General features: G+C 42.6%; 1 protein-coding gene across 1 annotated transcript; it reads left to right on the plus strand.

Moving 5' to 3' along the window:
* The first annotated feature begins 3,215 nt into the window (after positions 1-3,215).
* ppp2r2d (protein phosphatase 2, regulatory subunit B, delta) lies at positions 3,216-20,891 on the plus strand. Its single transcript, XM_062526771.1, has 10 exons — positions 3,216-3,393; positions 3,649-3,723; positions 15,070-15,167; positions 15,888-16,053; positions 16,507-16,619; positions 16,729-16,906; positions 17,147-17,311; positions 18,013-18,182; positions 18,359-18,450; positions 18,661-20,891. Exons 1-10 carry the CDS (start codon positions 3,387-3,389, stop codon positions 18,938-18,940), a joined length of 1,344 nt encoding a protein of 447 aa, XP_062382755.1. The 5' UTR covers positions 3,216-3,386; the 3' UTR covers positions 18,941-20,891.
* Positions 20,892-21,132: the final 241 nt, after the last annotated feature.

Raw genomic sequence — 21,132 nt, forward strand, 5'->3', positions numbered from 1 at the left:
AATCAGATTGCAGGGTTCTGGGAGCCAATCAGATTGCAGGATTCCAACAGCCAATCAAATTGCAGGATTCCAACAGCCAATCAAATTGCAGGATTCTGGGAGCCAATCAGATCGCTGGATTCTGGGGGCCAATCAGATTGCAGAATTCTGGGAGCCAATCAGATTGCAGGGTTCTGGGAGCCAATCAGATTGCAGGATTCCAACAGCCAATCAAATTGCAGCTTAACTCACTCTCAGTTTCCCAATTTTGATGACAAGCTTCGCTGGAAGCTAATATTCGATGGTAGCTTCATTAGGTTGCTAACTAGCTAACTTTAATATCATCAGTTTAACATAACCAACGTACACATTACGTATTAAAACTATTCCCACGGACATTGTAGGAAATGTACATTAATGTGAGAATACATTTAGATGCAACTTATGTGTATGTGGTGTTAAGCCATACGACTTAGCTTGCTAAACCGAGCTACTCAGTCCGGCCATTGTCAACAGTTCTACAATGGGTGTACTCGAGACAGTTCTGGCTATTTAAAGGTATACTATGCAGGATTGGCGATTTCATCGCCGGTTTCGCTTTCACTTTTCATTTTCGCTCGTTTTATGCTTGCATATTTCTCTGCAGAGCTTCCCCTACAGCTTTAGCGTGTATATTTGACAAAACTCCTCAATCGGTCAGTCTGCCATGCCTTTTCATGAGACTTTACATGACACTTCCTGGAGTAGAGCATGGGTGCGTGCCCGGTGTCTCCTGAAGTTGCAAGTGTGGTTTTACCGCTACAGACCACTAGAGCAGCCAGAAAAAACACTGTTCGACCGGTAATGACTCATTTAATCATATATAACAGTATGGAACGAATTGATTAACTGAAAAACGTTGCATAGTATACCTTTAACTGGAATTACCAAAATGAGGGAACTTAATGGTACTCTTAACCTCGGTGATACAGAGATAACTATCAGTCCAAACGTGGTTTAGCCGTTTATTGATCTTTGTTAAAATATTTCATCTTTTTAAAGGTGTTTTCTGTACTCACACCGTCCACCTCCATTAGATTGCATGCAGTGGAAACAAATGTTTTCCCCCACGGGGATGTTTCAGCCATGGTAACCACGGTAACTGGGGGTGGGAACCACGAGTATGACGAGATGCCGTCTGTATGTATGCTAGAACTCTCTCTCCCTCTCTCTCTGTTTCCTGTGCGTCCTAAGCAGAAATGTTTGCATTTTCATGCACTCGTAATTCCCTGGAATTACTTTCTCTAGTTATAACAAGTCATCGTTGAATGCATTAAAATTGATGTCTGGTTCACTAATTCAGATCTGATAGATATGTGATAATGTTACTCTGAACTGGGATCAATTTTAGCAATTCGACGTAGACATGATCTAAAATGTTAGTGACACATAAAATGTACATGAATTGGAAGAAATGTAGGATTTGCCAATGTCCAGCAGGTCACGCTTTAAATGGACTAGAATACAGGATATTGCATCTTAAAAAATTTAAATTTTCTGGGGGAGGACCCCCATACCCCCCACAAGACTAATACCCAGATGTGCATTTTAAAATCCACCATCCCCCCTGCCATTTTTTAACAACTCGACTACTGGTTACCCCTACACCTTTGCACCATGTGATACATTTTAAATAGCTTGAGAATTTTGTTTCTGATAGATAATCTCAGACCAGGAGACTGATTGTTAATAAAGTGGGCCTATGTCCAAAACTATAATAAAAACGTGCACATTATGTTATGTGTTTTCTGTCTTATATGTGATGCTTTCATTTTGGTTTTCCATCTAAATGTAAGATTTTGCAAATATGACGTATTTCCCAATTTGAGTGAATCCCTTGAATAAGTGTATTGGGATATGTTGAAGGGACACACAGAGAGGAGACAACTCTAAGGGGATACAGTCAGCAAACATCCACATACCACTTTATTTAATTAAACAAAAAACTCTTTAGAACTAAGCCAAACTGATTATCATGTCATGTCTTGTCCTGTAGGGGGCACTCTTTGAGAGGGGGAAATGCCCTGCTTAATTTTCATTGCTTAAGAATGTTGATAAATAAAGCTTAATAAAATTTGACCAAAAATGATCTTATACAGTGGACTATTATTCAGGAAGTAGGCTATTCCAATCAGACAGCAAGGCTAAATGTTGGCAGCTATCTACCCTACACGTGTCGCCTTGTCAATAAACAACAGTGGGTAACAGTAGGCTATAGCCTAACCCGCCTATCTGCGAGGGGCTATGATAGCCTAAAGATGTAGCCTAGAATTATTTAAGAATATGCCTAATGATTAGCCTAGAAATCTACACGCACGTCTTGTCAGGCTACCTAATGATAATAATTTAGGGGAAAGAATAAAGGATGTTGGCCTATGTAGCACTGAAATTCACCACATGAAAACACATGTTGGGTGGTTGCAGGACTGACTGACTCACTCAAAGGAACCACTCAGATAGGCCTAGATCTGACTTGCTTAGGTGTTTGGGAAAACTTGTGTTTTAACTCACTGTTTATCTTTACCCTCACAGTAACTGACTGTCGCTTTAATGGTTGGTTTAATTGCTATGATTTGTTTTAGTTAGCTATAGCGTTTGTTATAAATCGTTCACTGTTAGCATTATCCTGGCTCCATCTTTAATTGATTTGTTTTAGTTACCAAGCGTTTGTTGTTTGGTTATAAATATAAAGTCTACTGTATATAAGGCCTACCCACGTTTTCTTCAGACATCGTGGCTTTTAGCTCAATTCAGTGGAATGAATGTCTCGCTTATTGTTATATCTCACCTGCAAAATCGTTTGCATGCATTTCCAACCTTGAAAGCAGCGCGCTACAACCAGCTGGACACCACCTACTAGTCTGTGACTGTGACGCGAGCCTATGCGACTATAAAAGACGAAAAGTCTGCCGGGAAATGTAGTTTAACATCTAGAGTCTCGCCTAAGCGCTCAAGTCAAGTTTATTGCTGTGTTATTTAATAGCACGTTAGAAATTAAACTCAGAGGCTATTGCTATGGCTTGGTATACATCGTTGTGTTTTACATCATTCTGTTTAATCAATCATGACCAATGCAAAGGTCCGCTAAGGAGGCGGGATTTCATTTCTCTATCCTGGGAATGAACAGAATGAAGAATGAGCAGAGGCAGCCTTTAGAAAAGTGTCTATTAAGTGACGTCACTGTATCATGTCGACTGGCGATGTGCGCCATCTTGAAAAGAAATAAAATCACGGGCAATTCTGGTTGCTCTGATTCTCTAGACTAATCACTTTTCTTCTGTATCAGTAACCCTGTAATCCTCACGAAATTACTATAATAAGGTTCGGAATAACCCCCATTGACGCCAGTTTTGCTGCAGAACGAAGCAATGGCAGGTAAGGTTGCAAACTTTGTAGGCGGGGGCCCAGTTCTGTCTTCTCACATACCAGGGCGGCCTACCAGCACTGCAAGTTCATTAGCAGCTAACAAGTTAGCTAGCTAGCAAAGTGACTCCACATTATATCAAACCTCAAGCTCACGAGACCATAAACCAACATGTTTGGCATAGATGCAAGTTCATTGAAGTGTTTTATCCACTGTTAAGTGTAGCCTGAACGAGTCTTAAAGTTAAGTCTTGTGTTGGTTTCAAGGTGTCGGAGGAGGGAACGATTTCCAGTGGTGTTTCTCTCAAGTGAAAGGAGCGATAGACGAGGATGTGGCGGAAGGTAAGTTAACGTTAATTACGAGCTATTTGCTTCATGTCCGATATTTTCCATTCAGGACTTTTACACGAGTCTTTCATTACCTTAGGGGATGCCTCGACCGAAACGTTTATTGATGCTTGTGGTGCACTGATGAACATGTCTGTGTTTATTAGCTAGCTAACGTTAGCTATCGATGCCACTTGCTTTGCCATCATGGAGCAGCTAGCTGGCTAACTCATTGGCTAGTAGGTACTGCATAGATCTTCTCCACGGTCTAGAGCGTAATCTTGCTAGCTAGCAAGTAAACGTTAGCTCACAGCTAACCACATCTTCCTGAGATGCTCGGGGTAGCTAGCTAGCCAATTTACTCAGGCTGATATGCCGAAGTCTGCTCAGTGGCTCTTATTTTATCTCAGCTTTGCTAGTGAGTTATCTTCAATAAGTCGTTGAGCTAGTTAGGTACTAGGAACTTATGATGTGTGTGTGATGCGTCAAGATTTTAGAATTGATAGCTGGCAAGCTATGTGAGGCTTGAGTGGTTATCATTTACATTGTAAGAACGGCTTCGTTCGCGGGCCTATGAATGTTCTCCCTTCCTGAATCGGATATGTGCGGATGTGGAGTGGCGATGGAGCTGAACGTGCTGCCATCATAACTGACTGAGTGCCGGAGAACATGAGCAAGTGGCTGTCTCTTCGCTCCTCTTTGACGTTTGACGTTTGACGATTGCTGACATTAACATGGTGGATCTTCGCTACTTATCCTAGAACAGATCCCTGATTATGTTGGTGAGAGGAGTGTTAATCAAGTGCTTTGATTGATGCAATATGCTCTGCTGTGTGCCTGAGCTGTGTGTAGTCTGAGCTGCCGTGATAAATCACGAATGTCACGACCTAATGTCTGCCCATCAATATGTTTGCACATCTGCAAATGGTTCACTGAATGGACACAAATGACTGTTCATCGCGTACGCAATATCTTTTTGCTGATCATTTCAGGATTTTGAACTGGTACCTTTTGAGTGTTCAATAGCAAGGTCTTCGTTTTTGAATGTATAGTGGTGATATTGGCTTGGAAAGGTATTATGTGGTTCACACGTCATGGTTACATGTAATATGTAGTTAATCATAACCTGGTTTGATCTTGATCAAGATGCCCTCTGTCATGTTCATGACATCTCATGACACTGGCTGAATAGCTATTCTGATTCATTCAAATATGGAATGTTTTTCTGCCCAAAACTATGACACTTGTAATTTACACTATCCACATGACCATAAAGCACTTGTGGCACTCCATATGTTTTAGTTCTAGTTTAAATGTGCATAACTTCAGGTGGAAAACGGAATGTTCCGAGTTCTTAAAGGAATGCATCAGTTCAAGTTCTGCATGAAGCAGGAATGCTTGGAGACGAACACCATGTCATTTCTCCTCACATTGTTCAGCTGGAGTAGGCCAACAATTCCCTCCACCTACTTCAACTCAACAGATGCAGTGATGCACATAAGTGGGCTTGTCACACAACGATGGGTACATAAGCTCTTCAGCCATACCACACAGATTTATTAAACGTCGCCTGGATAGTTGCCCCAGTAATGTACTCCAGCATGGCTGAAGAGATGCCAAGCAAAGTTAGTGTGCCGCATTAGGAGATCATTGTACTTTTACTCATTTGTGGATTTGAATTGTTGTATTGTAGCACGGTGTTGTTGAGGCGATGTTTTTGATGAGATGCTTGCAATGAGAGTTTGGGATGCAGATGAGATTGTGATGAAGTGGAGCAGATGCTGCTCCCCACCAGTAGGCACACAGGCAGTCCCCCCCTGCCCACACACACACACACACACACACACACTCTGTGCCAGTGCAGTATTAATAGCATTGGCAGTGCCAGTGAAATGTGGCACTACAGGAGAAACAGCCACACTCACACAGAGAGCAAACGGATGAGAGAGAGGGAGAGAGAGAAAGAAGTGGGTGTCTTTCTCAGTGGTCCTGCTGCCCCACCACCTACCTACCCAGCCCCCCACGCGCGCACACACACACACACTCACACACACACACACACACACACACACACACACACACGCCCTCCCTCCCCTCTCGCTCTCCAACATGAGGGAAGCCACAGCTCAGGGCTGCTGCTCGTTGTTGTCGCGCCGCTTCGCCCCGCAGCTGCAGACGCCGCAGCCCCAGCCGCAGCCTCTCCTCCCTGGCTCTTAAATCTGCCCCGGCAGCCTGCAGCACCAGCAGATGACAGCCGCAGCCTTTAAGCAAGGTATAATGGCCTCCCGCCGAGGGCCAGCATGGGTACGTGCGTCTCGCATCCTTCTGGAGAGGGAGGAGGAGGAGGAGGATTCCGCTTAGTAAGCTTGCATCCATGTCGTAACGCTGTGCTGTACTGTATTGTGGTTTTGTTTTGTTTTTCCCCTGGTGTTTTTCTGAGTAGTGCACTGAAAACACTTTGGTGTTTTCTTTTCTTTAGTATCGGGCGTAGCTTTTCTGAAGTGTGTTAGCGCATACATTTTTAGCATGTGTTTGATTTGATTGGGGTTGTTTGTCAGGAGATACGGAGGAGGGTGGGTGGAATTGATTTTTGTTATTACGGTTCTCCCACCGTACGGCTGCATGGGCTGTTCCAAAGCGAGGAGCGCTGATCTTAGATAAGACGGCAGCCTCTGTTTATGCAGAGTCACTTAAATGGACTGTGCTCCTCCTGCTGCACCCATGTACATCAGCTCTTTTGTTTTTCAGCGCTGAGAAGGTGTGGGCTGCCCCCATCCCCACAACCGGTTGTTTTTCAGCCAGCCTGTTTTCAGTGCTCCGGACAGGGCTGAGGTGTCGGACGGCGTTAGCGCTGGTTAATGAGTAGGAACCTCTGAAAATGCAGTGTCCGATACAGCGCAGTCATCACATAATCTCTCACTTTCTGCACCGGTGGTCTGCTCTGTGCTTTTCACCCCTTTCAGCGGGACACTTGTGGCTGACATAACAGTCCTGGTCTCCTGCAGTAGTCATCGCTATTATCAGGCATGGTTTCCTGAAGATTATATCTATGAAGCCTTTAGAAATGAGGGGAATCCCTTGCCTCCCTACTGTAGATGTTTGGTCACTGTATGTACTTATGTTTGTGTAATCGATGATGCACAATTTGTTTGTTATTCTATGGTTTAATGGTCATTTTGTAATGTATGAATCAAGTGATTAGTTTTGATGTAATAAAGTTGATTTTGCAATTGTGTGCATGGATCAAGTGGTTTGGACACACATGGCCTTACTGTGTTGTTACTGTATTTGGCCTAACTATATTTAGAAAAGATCATGCATGCAAAGATATTATTATTATTATTATTCATTCTTTTATTTTTTTTCTCAGTTTCAGATAGTCCATATATTGTTGTAAGTATAATGGTTTGTTATGATTAGGGTATTCCATCATTAACAGAAGCCATCTGTGGACAGCTGATGTGATTATACTCTAATATTACAATGAATAGCAATAAGTAGCAGCAAGATGGTTTATGAAATAAAATCCAAATCCGGAAACCACATGTGACTATTTTTTGCACTTTGTGGGTAATGTGTAGGCTGCAGGAAATCAATATTAGATAGACCAGAGCCATTGAGAGTCAGTCTCTGTATGGTGCTGGGATGGGCTGAAAACATCAGTTGGAAACCCTATCTCCAATACAAAACAGCAACTTAGCCTGGTCAGCCATCTTCTATTTGAAGTTGGTATGTCAGTTGACGGCTTGTTCTTTGCTCTTTTTGGTTGGCCGCCTCCTGAAGCATTTGATGAGAGAGATTTGTTGTATTCCAACTTCACAGCATCTTTCTCTCTTGTACTGCAAAATGCTGTATTTTTTGCGGAATGCAGCTAAGGTCTCCTACATATTTAACCTGAAGACATGGAGAACCCCAAAATCTTTGAGCATCTGTGTGCATGATGGACTTTACATTTGTTGTTACATTATGGTCATGTAACTGAGAAAGAGTTATAGCCTACTATGTAAGCTGACACATTAACTATATTGATGTATTAGGGGTTTAGGTGCTGACGTTTATTTACAGTACCTAGCATTATTGTGATTTACATTGATTAATAGTTCAAGATAAGGCAAGAGGCCTTTCCCCTTTTAAAAAGACAATATGTCAATATGTCAGTCTTATCAGGCCTGTGTACAGGTTCCGTAGTTTAACTTTGGAAATGAATGAAAGCAGCAGCCCTGGTTTTTATGTCCGTGGCATGCACAAACTCTGATGCAACTATTTCTGTAGCACCTCAGTACCTTTGCAGTCAAGGCCAGCATATGTGCTACCACTACAGTTGATATCTCTATAAGATGCACACACTCTATATGGGCTAACTTTTTGTGCAGGGAATATGTCCCCTGGTTTTACAGACTATTGTGTTGTTTTTAAAAGGCATAGCATTCCCAAAGTAAAGTGAAGCCTTGCACTTGCCAGGGTTGAAGTATTGGTTGGCACTGAGGGCAGACTACATGCGTTCTGCAGTCAGATATCATTTGAAAAGGACCTGCTGTGGGAGACTACGCTTAAAATGCTTAGTTAAATGAGAATTAGTGCAGTAATTAGCGTTAGAAAAGGTCAGCGTTTTTCCAGTTTAACAGCGTTGGCAACAGTTGTCAGATCCAGATATGTATCAACTTACCACCCAGTCTGACCTCTGAGGCTACTCCTGTGCTCTGTCTTTTTCAATGAGAGGATGATTAGCGAGAAGTGTGCTAAATATATCTCACCCAGGAGTGGTGTGTCCAGAGCCCCCCTCGTGCAGGGGACCACTCGCAGGCCCATCCTACTAATTGACTCAGTTTCAGGGAGGATGAGTCATGCTTGTTTGTGTCTCCTCTGGCTGGTCCTCAGAGGATGTGGTTTTAAAAGCAAGGTTTAGGTGTTTCTGTGTGTGTGAGCGAGAGAGTGTGTGTCCATTTGATCCGCTGCTGCTCCTCAACTGGAAATGGACGTGCTTGCTTGGTCACAAATGTTGATCGTTCTTGGTCTAGATCTTGAAAGTGTGTGTTAAAATAAGTTTGAATAAGGAGCCTTTGCTTTGATATTGGAAGTGTTTGCAATATTCCCATGAAAGGGTCACGTCAAACAGTTGGAGGTGATCTGTTTTTAGAAAGCGACTGTTTCGGGGGGCGCTGCTGAGCAAGCATGGAGTAAGACGTGTGTCGGTGTAGCTCTGCAGGAAACTACGGTTAAACTATTATTTTCAGAGGTATCCTCTGTAAACAGCAAGTCAACTAAGTACACCTTTGCTCTGTGTAACTGTTAGACGTGCAAGATGTCGAGTAAACCCGGCAAAACAAGACAAACGACCATATCTGCGTCGAAGCCTTCTTCAGCTAGTCAGACCTCATGCGAAACGGCTGAAGGCTCTTCAGCTATGCCTTTCGATTTTGAAGGATTTAAACGTGAACTACGCGAAGACCTGGTTGGTGCAATGAAAACGGAGGTCCGATCTGTACTCGAAAGCGAACTGGGATTTTTCAAATCGGAAGTTCTGGCTCTAAAATCAGGTTTGGAGGAATTCAAAAACACTACGAGCTCAGAATTAGCCAAGCTACGTAGCACGCTAACTGGCGCAGAACACAGTTTGTCCACTTGTAGTGACGATGTTACTACACTGCAACGAGATGTGAAGCGATTGACAGAGCTGGCTGATACTCTTCAAAACAAATGTGAGGATTTAGAAGGGAGGTCACGGAGAAATAATGTAAGGATCGTTGGAATACCTGAATCACCTGGCAGTTGTTCCACATCAGCGATTTCAACTTTGCTCAAAGATGCATTCAATCTGGAAAAGGCACCTCTGGTCGACAGATCGCACCGATCACTACAGCCAGTTCCACGAGAAGGGGGACCAGCCAGGGCGGTCATAGCGCGCCTTCATTATTACAAGGACTGCAACGATATTCTACGTCTTGCAAGGTCCAAACAGAAGATTCAAGTTGCCGACATGACCATCTCTGTCTACCCGGATTTCACCGCGCGGGTGGCCAAGGCACGAGCAGCGTTTAACGGCGTCAGACAGATGCTAAAGGATGTCCCAGGAGTTAAGTTTGGAATTCTTTTCCCAGCACGGCTCCGCATTACATTCGAGGGGGCCGAATCGTTTTTCACTGATCCTGAAGCTGCCCGTGCATACGTTTCTCAGAACATTCTTCACCATCAAGAGGACTGACTGTCGTGTTTGCACTTGTCATTCTTGGAGACTGTAAAGGTGATGTTTCTTTCCCTCGTTGTTCTACATTCAATCGTTATGTGTATCTAAAGCTAATCAGCCAACAATGACTAGCCTATCAATATGACAATAGCTGTCAATGAGGATTTGAGAGTTTCTCTACAATTGTTTTACAATATGCTTGACCTTAATGTAGGCCAAGCTAATTACATTGCCAAAAAAAAAAAAAAAAAGACTGCCAAAGCCGCAATAGTCATTGTGTGAGACTGTCTAGGCAATATTTTTATTATTATTATTATTATTATTTTATTAATAGTTTAATTGCTCTCCTCACTGATTTGCATAATTTCATTTGATGTTATTTGGCTATCTGGTTAATGGTCTGATAGGACAGCTTGCCATTCTTGTTAACAAAACAAAACGAAAAAACAAAAAAACGTATGTGATATCTAGTCTGAAAGATACCTCTGTTTATTATCATTTCCTATTCCCTGCAGGCTGCATAGTTTAGCAGTTAGGCTACCTGTAAAGCCATGTGCTATTACCTCTCTTTAGGGGTTGTTAATGCGATCTCCAGTTTAGGGGGAGGTCGGCATAGGGGTATTGGGTACATAATCACCTGTTTTTTTCCTTTTATACAGTGTATTTTATGTTTTCTTGAATGTATGTTTTCTGTCTGCTCATCATTGGGACGGTTTACTATTGGATCACCCAAGTGTTCACTTGAAATATTGTATGACTCCACAAAGTAGCTGTGCACCCTGCGCCACACGTCTCATCAGCTGGAATATAAAGGGGATGAACCATCCAATTAAGCGTACCCGTGTTTTCACACATTTAAAATCTTTAGGCCCGGATATAGTTTTCTTACAGGAGACACATCTTCTGGCTACTGAACGTTCTAAATTAGAAAGGGGCTGGGTTGATCATATATTCTGCTCTAACTATGGGGCCAGAGCCAGAGGGGTGGCAATTTTGATTAAAAGGGGGACACCCTTTGTCCCATCCCAAGTTATCTCTGACACAAATGGACGCTACATTATAGTCTCAGGGAAATTGTTTGGTACTCCCATCGTCCTAGCCAACGTATATGGTCCAAACTGGGACAATCCACAGTTTTTCTCACGACTTATAGCCAAGTTACCAGATATCAATTCACATCATCTAGTATTGGGAGGAGATTTCAATTGCGTTCTTGATCCGGTTTTGGATAGGTCCAGGGTCGGGACCCAAACCAATGTCTCCAAGTCTGGGGAGGTGCTTCTGTCATTTCTAAATCATTATAAGCTACAGGACCCCTGGAGAAGCTGCAACCCAACAGCCAGGCAGTATTCTTTTTATTCTCCAGTACATAGGTCATATTCAAGAATAGATTATTTTCTTGTTGATGATAGGTCTCTCTCTTTTGTCAGCAATTCCAAATATCACAGTATTATTATATCAGACCACTGCCCTCTACAGTTAGACCTCCATATGCCTAATGGTAGCACTAAACATAGAACGTGGCGCTTTGACCCACTGCTATTAAATGACAAAGATTTCACTAATTTCATTAATAGTCAAATAGACTACTTTTTTGAGACCAATACAACACCTGATGTGTCCTATAGCATCATTTGGGAGGCGTTTAAAGCGTATATAAGAGGACAAATCATCTCCTACTCAGCCAACTTGCGATCTATGCGTAATTTACAACTTACTAAATTATCTAAACAGATAAAAGACCTGGACTGTAGGGCTGCTTCTGATCCTTCTGATTCTAATCTGCACAAAGAGCGACTGCTACTGCAATCAGAGTATGACTGCTTATCCATTAGAGACACAGAACAACTCCTTTTTAAATCAAAGCAAACATACTACGAACACAGTGACAAGGCAGGCAGACTCCTCGCTCATCAATTACGTCAGAAAACTGCTAAGACCGCCATCCCTGAAATCCGTATTGCACCAGGTCAAACCACCACCCACCCACAGACTATCAATGACCAATTTAAAGATTTTTATGCAGACATCTATACATCAGAGGCTAATGCTAATTCTGGGGAGATCCAAAAATTCCTGGATAAACTTGACATTCCACAGATTAGTACAGAAGCACAAACACTTATTGATGCCCCTATAACATGCCAGGAAATCACACAAGCCATCAGCTCTTTACAAAGCGGTAAAGCAGCGGGCCCCGATGGGATATCTATTGAATTTTATAAAGCTTTTTCAAATAAATTGGCACCTATATTAAGTTCTCTATATACAGACATTTTATCCACGAAGAGAATGCCGGACACAATGAATCAGGCTGTAATAACAGTCTTATTAAAGAAGGACAAGGACCCCCTGGAATGTAGTGGGTATCGCCCAATAAGCCTCCTTTGCTATGACTACAAAGTTCTCACAAAAATTCTAGCACGCAGACTGGAAACTGCTATTTCTGATCTCATTTCTCCTGATCAAACAGGTTTCATACCTGGAAGGCAATCCTTTTTCAATATGCGGCGTCTTCTCAGCATACTTCATTCTAATCATTCCTCTGATACACCTGAGGTTTTACTCTCCCTAGATGCTGAGAAGGCTTTTGACCGCATTGAGTGGTCATACCTCTTTGAGGTGCTTAGTAGATTCGGTTTTGGCCCAACATTTCTCACATGGATGAACATAATTTACAGTACCCCGCAGGCAGCCGTGCGCACTAATTTTATAAATTCAAATTTCTTCACCCTCCAGCGTGGAGTGAGGCAGGGTTGCTGTCTGTCACCTTTTTTGTTTAATTTAGCGATTGAACCTCTGGCCATAGCTCTCAGAGCTGACGACAGAGTTCCTGGCATTGTTAGGGGGGGCTTCACTCATAAGGTCTCACTTTACGCTGATGACCTTCTTTTGTATCTTTCAAACCCCACAGCATCCTTACCTTATATCACTCATCTCCTGAACGATGTTAAAAGGATATCTGGCTACAAGTTGAATTTCTCCAAAAGTGTTCTATTTCCCATTAACAGTTTGGCACAGAATCTCAATTATAATGCTTGTCCATTCAGACTGGATAGAGAATCCTTTACCTACCTTGGTATTGTGGTCACACGCTCCTATAAGAATTTGTATGAGGCCAACCTTAAAAAGCTAATTGAGAAGATGAAAGTTAATTTGAAGCGGTGGTCTACCTTGCCCATCTCCCTAGCAGGTCGTGTCAATACTATTAAAATGACAGTCCTCCCTCAATTTTTATATGTATTTCAAATGCTACCATTGTTTCTTCCTATTTCCTTTTTTAAAGACCTAAATTCACATATTTCATCATTTATTTGGCACAAATCTGTTCCTAGAGCAAGAAGGGCTATTTTAGAGATGCCAAAATCAGCTGGAGGACTTGCACTTCCCAACTTCTTGTTTTATTACTGGGCGGCCAATCTCTCCAAATTACCCTATTGGATAACATCATTTAGAACAGGGCAATGCCCTGCGTGGGTTGCCATGGAAGTTGAAACATGTCCCTCTACTACACCGTTACCCACCCTTTGCATCTCTCTATCCAAAAAATCAAACTACTCCCCTTCTAATCCTGTCACAAAACACTCACTCAGAATATGGCGCCAATTCAGGAAACACTTCCAGCTAACCCATACAAGTGGTTTTATGCCCTTGATCCACAATGATATTTTTCCTGCTGCAAAATCGGATTCAGTTTTTCGCCTATGGTATGATAGTGGCATAGTGTTTTTTAACAATTTATTTGTGAGCAACACCTTTATTTCTTTTGAGACTTTGCGTAAGGATTTTACACTACCCCAGGCTCACTTTTTTAGATATCTACAGGCCCGCAGCTTTGCCAGAGAACACTATCCATTCCCACATCTTTCTGACAACGATTTGCTGGACAAAATTCTTGGGCGTGATCCAACCCTTAAGGGCAACATTTCTTTTATTTACAACATTATTTTGAATTTTAATATGCCTTCGACAGAGAAGACTAGATGCGCCTGGGAACAGGACCTTGGTGTCCAGCTCTCAGCGCAGACCTGGGAAAGTAGCCTAGACTTCATCCACACCTCATCTCTGTGCCTTAGACATCACCTGATACAATTTAAGATACTACATAGACTTCATTTTTCTAGGGATCGGTTAGCTGCCATCTACCCAAACACGGACCCGCATTGTCTGAGGTGTCATCATGGCTTAGCTACCACTGGGCATATGTTCTGGTCATGCCCAGCGCTAACAAATTTTTGGACCCACATATTTGAGGCTTTTGCGTATATGTGTGGCAGGCCCATCCCACCAGACCCTATCACTGCGGTTTTTGGTGTCACAGCTGGGGAGGTTCAGATCTCTTATTCCCAATCACGTGCCATCGCATTTGCGTCACTTTTGGCTAGGAGACTTATCCTGCGACAATGGAAGTCAGCTAACCCCCCATCTTTCATTTGCTGGGTTAAAGAAGTCCTTGCCTCTCTACCCCTAGAAAAAATGAGATACTCAAGAGGTAAATGTTCTAATAGATTCCATAATACTTGGAGTCCTTTTCTAGAATTCACAGATGATCTGTCCTTTTCCTGATTTTCGATGACACGTACGTGTCAGCTGGACTGGTGGTGCAATGGGTGCAGTATAATTGCACTATTTTGTCTAGTTTGTTTAGTTTGTCTCACTAACAAACTAATAGGGTGTCTTCCAAAATGTTACTTTTTTTTTTTTTCCCTCTAAGATAGCAGACTTTTGTTTGTTTGTTTGTTTGTTTGTTTGTTTCTTTAATTGTATGTGTATGTATGTATGTACCCTGGGGTGGGTGGGATCGGGGATGTTTCTGTTGTTGTTTGTATAATTGAACTGTGAAAACCTACAAATAAAGTTACAAAAAAAAAAAAAAAAGAAAGCGACTGTTTCCATGTTTCCTCGCAGAAAGATGCCCTCTGCATTAATGTAGGTCAGAGAACACCTGCTTACAAGTTCAGGCATTAGCATGAAGCTCGTCCACAGAGTGGTGAGGAATGAGGTGCACTTAGAACTCCCTTCATAACGTTTGCTCTCGATGGAGGGAACAACCAGTCATGCAAGCGCATCCATATACTGTATGAAGAGCTATGTATTCATACAGACCATCATTTACGTTGTCATGTAGAGTCATGCTTTTACTAACCGGACGCTCATCTAACCTTTCTGTTTTGCAGCGGATATTATCTCAACGGTTGAATTCAACTACTCGGGTGACCTATTAGCCACAGGAGACAAAGGGGGAAGAGTTGTCATATTTCAGCGGGAACAGGAGGTCAGTACACTGTGGAATAGTACATGCACTTGTCCAGCTACTACGTGTCCAATGTAACATTTCCCCCCCGCTGGCCCCTTGGGCCAGTGCATGATATTTGCGCTGGCTCCTTGTATGTATCTGCTGGTTCAGACAAGTCACTTTAAAGAAACGGAGCACTGTAATGAGCTCCCTCTTTATTTTAGTAGCCTTACATGCTTAGCTTGAACCACTTAGCATCACATGTGAACTTAGCTGACTCGCGGTGATGACTGGCCAACCAGCTTGGCCAACATGCTCTTTAACTTGCCCCGGATCAACAAGCGCTTGCTTATGTTAAACCCTTGGACAGTAAACACTTGGCCCAAAAGAATTCAGCACCATTATATTTAACAAGCCCTGACATTATCCAAATTGATATATAATGAAGATTGCAGAGCTGTGCTGTTATAGTGAGGCTGAGTGCACCAGCTCCTAGTGTTACTAATCATGCTATTTGTTTCACAGCATTTAGAAAGCTGGGATTCTGTTTTGTAGTTTTAGAGACTTTGGGCTGAGGTTAGCCATATCCAAGGTATAAGCCCACCATGGCAGTTGATGATGTTGATGCCCTTCAGACTTCATGTTGTAAACAGACATTCATTTGGGAGTTATTTATAAGTATAGTTGCTGGATTATTATGGATGTATTGAAAACTGTGTAGGTAATTGCTCATTTTGCATTTGTTTTTCTTCACCTCAGAGTAAAAATCGACCACTTTCCAGAGGCGAATACAACGTGTACAGCACTTTCCAGAGTCATGAGCCAGAATTTGACTATTTGAAAAGCTTAGAAATCGAGGAGAAAATCAACAAAATCAGATGGCTGCCCCAACAGAATGCTGCTCACTTTCTGCTTTCTACAAATGGTGAGTCACCGAGGCCACCACCTCCAGCACTGCACAGCATCCCCCGTCACAGGTGCAGATGGGAGCGAAGGTTGTCTACGGGTCATTTGCCATTTCATATTCCAGCCCACACTCACTGCTCGCTAAAAAAATGATCTAAAAGTATCTTTTTCTGTCTGAAGACCATTATGTTGGACTATAAAGGTTTACTTCTTCAAACTGAATGTATGATTTGCTGTCCAGTTTATTATGTGGATTTTTGGCAATTGATCAGTCATTATTTGTTACATTATTAACTGGTCAGTGTAAATGGGCCATAGCCAATGTTCGCTACTGTAACTTATATTATTTCTAATCACCTATTGTCTGTTGATGATGCTGAAGATTCCTATCATTTGACAACGTGTATGGTATAAAATGGTTCAAATATGAATCCCTCTTGAAGTCTGAATGGCTCTTGTCTCTTTTTTTCAGATAAAACCATAAAGTTATGGAAAATCAGTGAAAGGGACAAAAGAGCAGAGGGCTACAACCTTAAAGACGAAGATGGGCGGCTGCGAGATCCTTTTAGAATCACATCACTACGGGTAGGCGTCTCTCCTGTCCACCACCAGCTCCTGGCTGTGTGTTTTGTAATCAGTCTTGTTGATGCCGTTGGTGATGTTGACGGCTGATGTCTGTGCTGTTGCGGTGCAGGTGCCAGTCTTGATGCCCATGGACCTCATGGTGGAGGCCAGCCCGCGGAGAATATTTGCGAACGCACACACATATCACATCAATTCCATTTCAGTAAATAGCGATCATGAAACGTACCTTTCTGCAGATGACCTAAGAATAAACCTATGGCACTTAGAAATCACAGATAGAAGTTTTAGTATCCTTTCATAACCAGCATAGTCTGGAAGCTTGCTATGGGATTTTGGTTTCATTTGGTTTCACTGTGTTTATATAGCATGCCTTGTACTGTATCACTGTGGTAAAATGTATATCTTGCTACCCTGTCGTCTTCAGTCTATTTTCTGCTGTAAATCATGTTGCCCTGTTTGCTTGCTGCGCTCTCTCTCTCTCTCTCTCCCTCTGTCTGTATTTGGTTCCTTGACCGTCTGCCCTTCAGACATTGTAGATATAAAGCCTGCCAACATGGAGGAGTTGACGGAGGTCATCACTGCAGCCGAGTGCCACCCTCACCAGTGCAATGTATTTGTGTACAGTAGTAGCAAGGGCACGATCCGCCTGTGCGACATGCGTGCGTCCGCCCTCTGCGATAGACATAGCAAATGTAAGTGTCTCTCTGCTCCCTACACACACACACACACATACACACATACACACACATACACACAATCTACCCATTCCAGGCTGTCTATTAGGGACTCAACTGAGCCCAGAGTCACAAAAGGCACAAAAGCCAATGGAGTGAAAATGGGTAAAAGCATCAAACCCCACAAAATTCTTTGTTTGTTTTCTCGGTACCTTCCTTCTGTTTTATGTCAGCAAAGCTGAGTTGGGGGTTACGTAATCCCAGCCCTTACATAATTAAATCTAGAGCTTTCTCTTTTGGCTCGGCGTCAGCTCCAGGGAAAGAGATAGAAATCTGTCATTCCTTCAGACACCGCTCTGAGAAGAGGGTCTGCATTTCTGGCAGTGTTGAAATGGCCTGCAGATACGAGGGCTATTGATCTAACAGTCGCCGTGCCTCGCTTGGCAGTACAGTGGCGTGCTATGCCAGCTCATATTATCAGTTTGATTACTGAACCAGTTGTTGTCAAAAGCACCATCTTACCAAATGCCAGGGAAAGATGCCATTTGACCTGTGTGTTGCAACAGATCCATGATGCATAAAGGTTGTTGTTTATTGCTAAGGGCCTGGACCACAATTGCATGTATGCTTTTATTTTATGAGTAAATACACAGTTTCTGTAGTTGTTTTCCTGCTGTGTTTCTCATTTGTTTGGTTTGTTTGTGTGTGCGTGTCTGCAGTTTTTGAGGAGCCAGAGGACCCCAGCAGCAGGTCTTTCTTCTCGGAAATCATCTCCTCAATATCAGATGTGAAGTTCAGTCACAGTGGACGCTACATGATGACCCGGGACTATCTCTCAGTAAAAGTTTGGGACCTCAACATGGAGAACAGGCCAGTGGAGACGTACCAGGTACTGCAGCACTCACCTCTGCTTCAGCTGCTCAGCCTTTGCTCTGACCTTCTCAGTCACGCATCATTGCGTGTAACGTCTCATACACCCTCTGGGTTCCTCTGTCACCTGAAACAAGTCATTACTTGTGGCTGAGCCTTTGACGTCTCCATACTTTCTCTGCTGTGCCTCCTTAGGTTCACGAATACCTCCGAAGCAAGCTGTGCTCGCTGTATGAGAATGACTGCATCTTTGACAAGTTTGAGTGCTGCTGGAATGGTTCTGACAGGTGAGGCACACACGGCAAAGTGGCAGGTGGCTGATGTCAGCACTAGAGCGTGTGGAATACTAAACACAGCTACTCACTGAATGGCAGCATCATGTGGAGATATAAGCAGACTTTTTTTTTAATGACTTTTTTTTTCTCCCTTCTCCACCATCATGCTCTCTCTGTCTCTCTCTTTCTCTTTCTTTCTTTCTCTCTCTCTCCCTCTTGCAGTGCCATCATGACTGGCTCCTATAACAACTTCTTCAGGATGTTCGACAGGAACACCCGGAGAGACATCACGCTGGAGGCGTCCCGGGAGAACAGTAAACCACGTGCCATTCTGAAGCCCCGGAAGGTGTGCACCGGCGGCAAGAGGAAGAAGGACGAGATCAGTGTGGACAGCCTGGACTTCAACAAGAAGATCCTGCACACCGCTTGGCACCCCAAGGAGAACGTCATCGCTGTGGCCGCCACCAACAACCTGTATATATTCCAGGACAAAATCAACTAAAATAAGAGTGGAATAAAAAAAAAATATGAAAGAAAATTAAAAGAGAAAAGAAAATATCGCCCTACCATCCCCTTCCAGATAGGCCCCGCCCCCCGGCGCTGACCTGAGGACCCAAATCTTGTACTTTGCATAGTTAAGCCTAGTCGTTAAATCTGTACACGAAACAATGGCCTTTGTTGTCCTCCTAATGAAGAATTTGATGCACTTGTTTTCATGTGTAGCCGAGGGAGTTAAAAAAAAAAAGACCGCCTGTTTCTTTCTTTCTTACCTTCTTTCCTTCTTATTTTCTCTTTCTTTTCTTCTTTCCTTTCTCTCTGGGGGTCCCAAAATCCAGAACCCTCTCCCACCTTCCTCTCAACCCCACTCTACTCTGGTCTCATTGATCTCAAGAAGACAGCCCCACTCCACCCCAAAACAGGTTGAAGCCCATTTGATGGAGAGCACTCAAGAAGAGGCAGAAAACTGTCCCAAAGTTAAATCTATTTATTTGAGTTTGAGCCTACTTTTTTAAATATTAAAAAACAATCGGCCAACAGAAATTTTGGAATTGCCCCCTTCCCCCCAAGTTATGTGTAGTCTCTCCTCTGTATGCCTGGGCCTCTCTGAAATGACATTTGTTTGTTAATGCCTATTAACATTCCTCCTCTGGCCCACCGCTCAGGCCTTGGTGTTGACTTTTGAAGCACTTAACAGGTCTCCATTATGGTCAGTGGACAGTTAATGTTGTGATCCTTTTTTGTCTGTTTTTTTTTCTGTTTGTTTTTGTTTTCCTGTTTTGTTTTTATTTTTTGTTTTGTTTCATGTTTTACTCTCTTCTCCATTTCTCATGCATAGTAACATTTACTCACTGACTGTATCTAAATAACTACACCGTCTGGTGTCAACCACTTAATAAAAGTAACAAAAATTATGATGACGCGTTTTTACATTCTGAACTGGTGTGTATGGTTTTATGTTTTGTTCTGTTTGTTTTGCATGTTATGTACATTGTAGATGGGGAGAGACAGTGGAAAATGTGAAACGTCACCCTGCTGACACCTCTAGGCTGCTTCAGGCATGTTATTTTTTTCTTTCTTTTTCTTTACTAGGGAGAGATTCTCGATTCTCAGTAATGTACTACTTGAAGCTGCAGCTGCACTTTGGGAACGAGATCATTAGCTCTGATTTGAGTGTCAGTATTGTCTGTCAACGCTCTTAGATCCCGCTGAATTTTTTTTTTTTTTCCTTTTTTTTTTTTTCTTTTTTAAGTCCAGGATGATCATAGAGTACTTGTATTTTTTTAAGGGATATTGCAGCCTTAAACCTCTCCGTTATTGGGGAAGGGGACATTCATAACATACACATGTAACCCTAACAAATATATGGTCTTGTCACATACTCTCACACCCCTACTGCCCCCCCAACCCCCCCTCCTCCATCCTGTCCTTGCGTAATCCCCAGCATTAAGTTTCTTTCTCTGTGCTTGTCCTCGTATTTGCTGCTAAACGTGGCTCTGTGTATGGACACCTACAGGCGAGATCTGATGGTCTGCGGTAACCCCGGGTGACCGGGAGTGAAACATGCCCAGTAACTCAGTGCGGAGTGCCTCCCTCTCAAACAAAAGCGCTTGATTCCTTCTGGCCTATTGAAGTCGAATCAGCATTATATGACACCAATTCAAAAGAAAGAGGAAAAAAAACATAAGTGCTGCTTGGGTTTCAACATGCAGCACTTAACACTGGTGTTGGATCACATAAAGAAAATGAAATGGAATAAATAACGGTTGAAAAGTACAAAGTTGTTGTATAGTTGGTTGTGACGCTCCTTAAATTTGGAACTCTTGGGTCGAATTAAGTATTCTCATTGACCTTGTTCCTTGTTAAATAATGATGATGCTAACATTGTGGAAGTGTATACACTTGTTTGATTATTTTTGACCAAAGTTAAATAAATTTTAATTGTGTTTACCTGATTTAGGTCATTTCTTGCTAGTTACTTTTTCTGAATTATTTCCTCAAAGGTATACAGTTTCTCAACCAATAATGTAAAAAGAGAACATCATTATCTTGGTTGACAAGTCACCCACGCAACCATTTCGAAGTTGGAGCACACAAGCAATCCACAATATTTAGGGTACTCTTCAATTGAATTTAAGTCAGGTTTTTGTCCACGACATAGTAGTGATGGGCACAACTAAAATAAGGTAAAACATT

Source organism: Sardina pilchardus, chromosome 22 (assembly GCF_963854185.1).
Source record: "Sardina pilchardus chromosome 22, fSarPil1.1, whole genome shotgun sequence".
Taxonomy (NCBI): domain Eukaryota; kingdom Metazoa; phylum Chordata; class Actinopteri; order Clupeiformes; family Clupeidae; genus Sardina; species Sardina pilchardus.

Bases quoted from the DNA above. Each gene is read 5' to 3' on its own strand.
- ppp2r2d (XM_062526771.1), top strand. The intron at 15,168-15,887 runs GTCAGTACACTG...TCTTCACCTCAG, and splicing joins TATTTCAGCGGGAACAGGAG to AGTAAAAATCGACCACTTTC. The intron at 16,907-17,146 runs GTATCCTTTCAT...TCTGCCCTTCAG, and splicing joins AATCACAGATAGAAGTTTTA to ACATTGTAGATATAAAGCCT.